Source organism: Austrofundulus limnaeus, unplaced genomic scaffold (genome assembly GCF_001266775.1).
Source record: "Austrofundulus limnaeus strain Quisiro unplaced genomic scaffold, Austrofundulus_limnaeus-1.0 Scaffold2332, whole genome shotgun sequence".
Lineage (NCBI taxonomy): Eukaryota > Metazoa > Chordata > Actinopteri > Cyprinodontiformes > Rivulidae > Austrofundulus > Austrofundulus limnaeus.
In genome coordinates, this window is record NW_013954734.1 from 6,799 (window position 1) to 8,141 (window position 1,343).

A 1,343-nucleotide genomic window follows, 5' to 3' on the forward strand; every position below is an offset into this window, starting at 1 on the left:
TTCCCACGCAGATGTTCCCTTTTGAAATCACTTCCTGTTATTTCACATGCAAATATCTTAACAACCGTCCATCTGAGCAATGTGAAATTTTTCTAATATGTTAATAATGTTGTCTTTCCAAAAATGCATGCATATTTCTTACAAACATTTTATGTCACATGCACTTTAAGGTTTCATCTACAGCAAGCTGGGGTTGAGACCCCACTGTGGGTCCTAAAACTCCAAATTTTGGGTCCTTTAAAGGATTTCCAGAAATTAAATTAAGTTTAAAACTGACTGCTAAGAATGTTTTTTTTTTTTGCTATATTTGACAAAATAGCAGTCAGATATGGATAAAAACAATTGGTCTATTAGCAATATTTGAATAATTCAACCAAAAATACTTTGATTCATGAGTTTCTGCCACAGTTTTAATTTTTTGTCATCTGTGTTTATTGTGAAATTGGTCTTAAATTTGATTTCAATTGGCATTAAAAAGTCTTAAAAAGTCTTAAATTTAACTTGTCTTCAACTGTAGGAACCCTGAGTGGAACTGGAAGACCACACAACTTACTGTAAAGCCTCTCAGAGAAAAATGCAGGTGACACACCACCATGAATCAGTGCCACAGCAACCATGACTCCAACGTTTCTGTAATGCTGCTTCTCGACAGCTGAACACACATAGGAAAGAATACAAACAGTCACTTTTCTTTTAAGAAGTACAACCAAGAGAAAAATTAAATTGACCAGTCAGTGTGTGTTATGATGCATGTACAAACCATGGCTGTCCAAGTTGATGTCTTTGTGCTCCTTTCCAAAAAACACAGAACTGTCTTTCACAGCTACCATAAGTAACCTAGAAACTCTCTGGAGGGCCCACCTTCATCCACAGATCCCTCAGCTTGGTCACAATTATCTAAAAAGATGATGCTCATTTTGGCCTCAGGTCTGAATGTTCTTCTGGAGAATGCTCTCGCAGCACCATCCATCATGTTGTCTCTGCAAATATTGATCATGTTGGTGGGGTGGTCTTCTGTTTGCAGTTGGCTGGTGAGGACACGCATGAGTGTTTCCAGATTTGTCCTAGTAATATGGAGTACAGAGACAATTTGATGAATTCAGTGTCTAAATAATACAGTTGAGTTATTATCTTTGATTGGTGATAGGGATGCAAGTTATCGATTAATGGATTAATCTAAAGTTGATTGATCTTATGATATTGTGTATTAAGTTGAGTTTTATTATTTGTATGTTGTACGTTTTTTAGATACATATTTTTATWKGGGCADATGTTATAAGATTTTATTCTTCTTTCTGCTCCTTTTCATTTGAATATGTTGTGATCGTGTTTTTTTGACACAA

At 35.4% G+C, this 1,343-nt stretch overlaps 1 protein-coding gene across 1 annotated transcript in view; it reads right to left on the reverse strand.

Annotated features, from left to right (window-relative positions):
* LOC106510813 (G2/M phase-specific E3 ubiquitin-protein ligase) overlaps positions 1–621 on the reverse strand; it is a 6,858-nt gene extending 6,237 nt beyond the window's left edge. The window contains exon 1 of the mRNA XM_013999537.1: positions 554–621. Within this exon, the coding sequence (XP_013854991.1) occupies positions 554–617 (64 nt within the window). The 5' untranslated portion in view covers positions 618–621. The remainder of the gene's footprint in view (positions 1–553) is intronic.
* Positions 622–1,343: the final 722 nt, after the last annotated feature.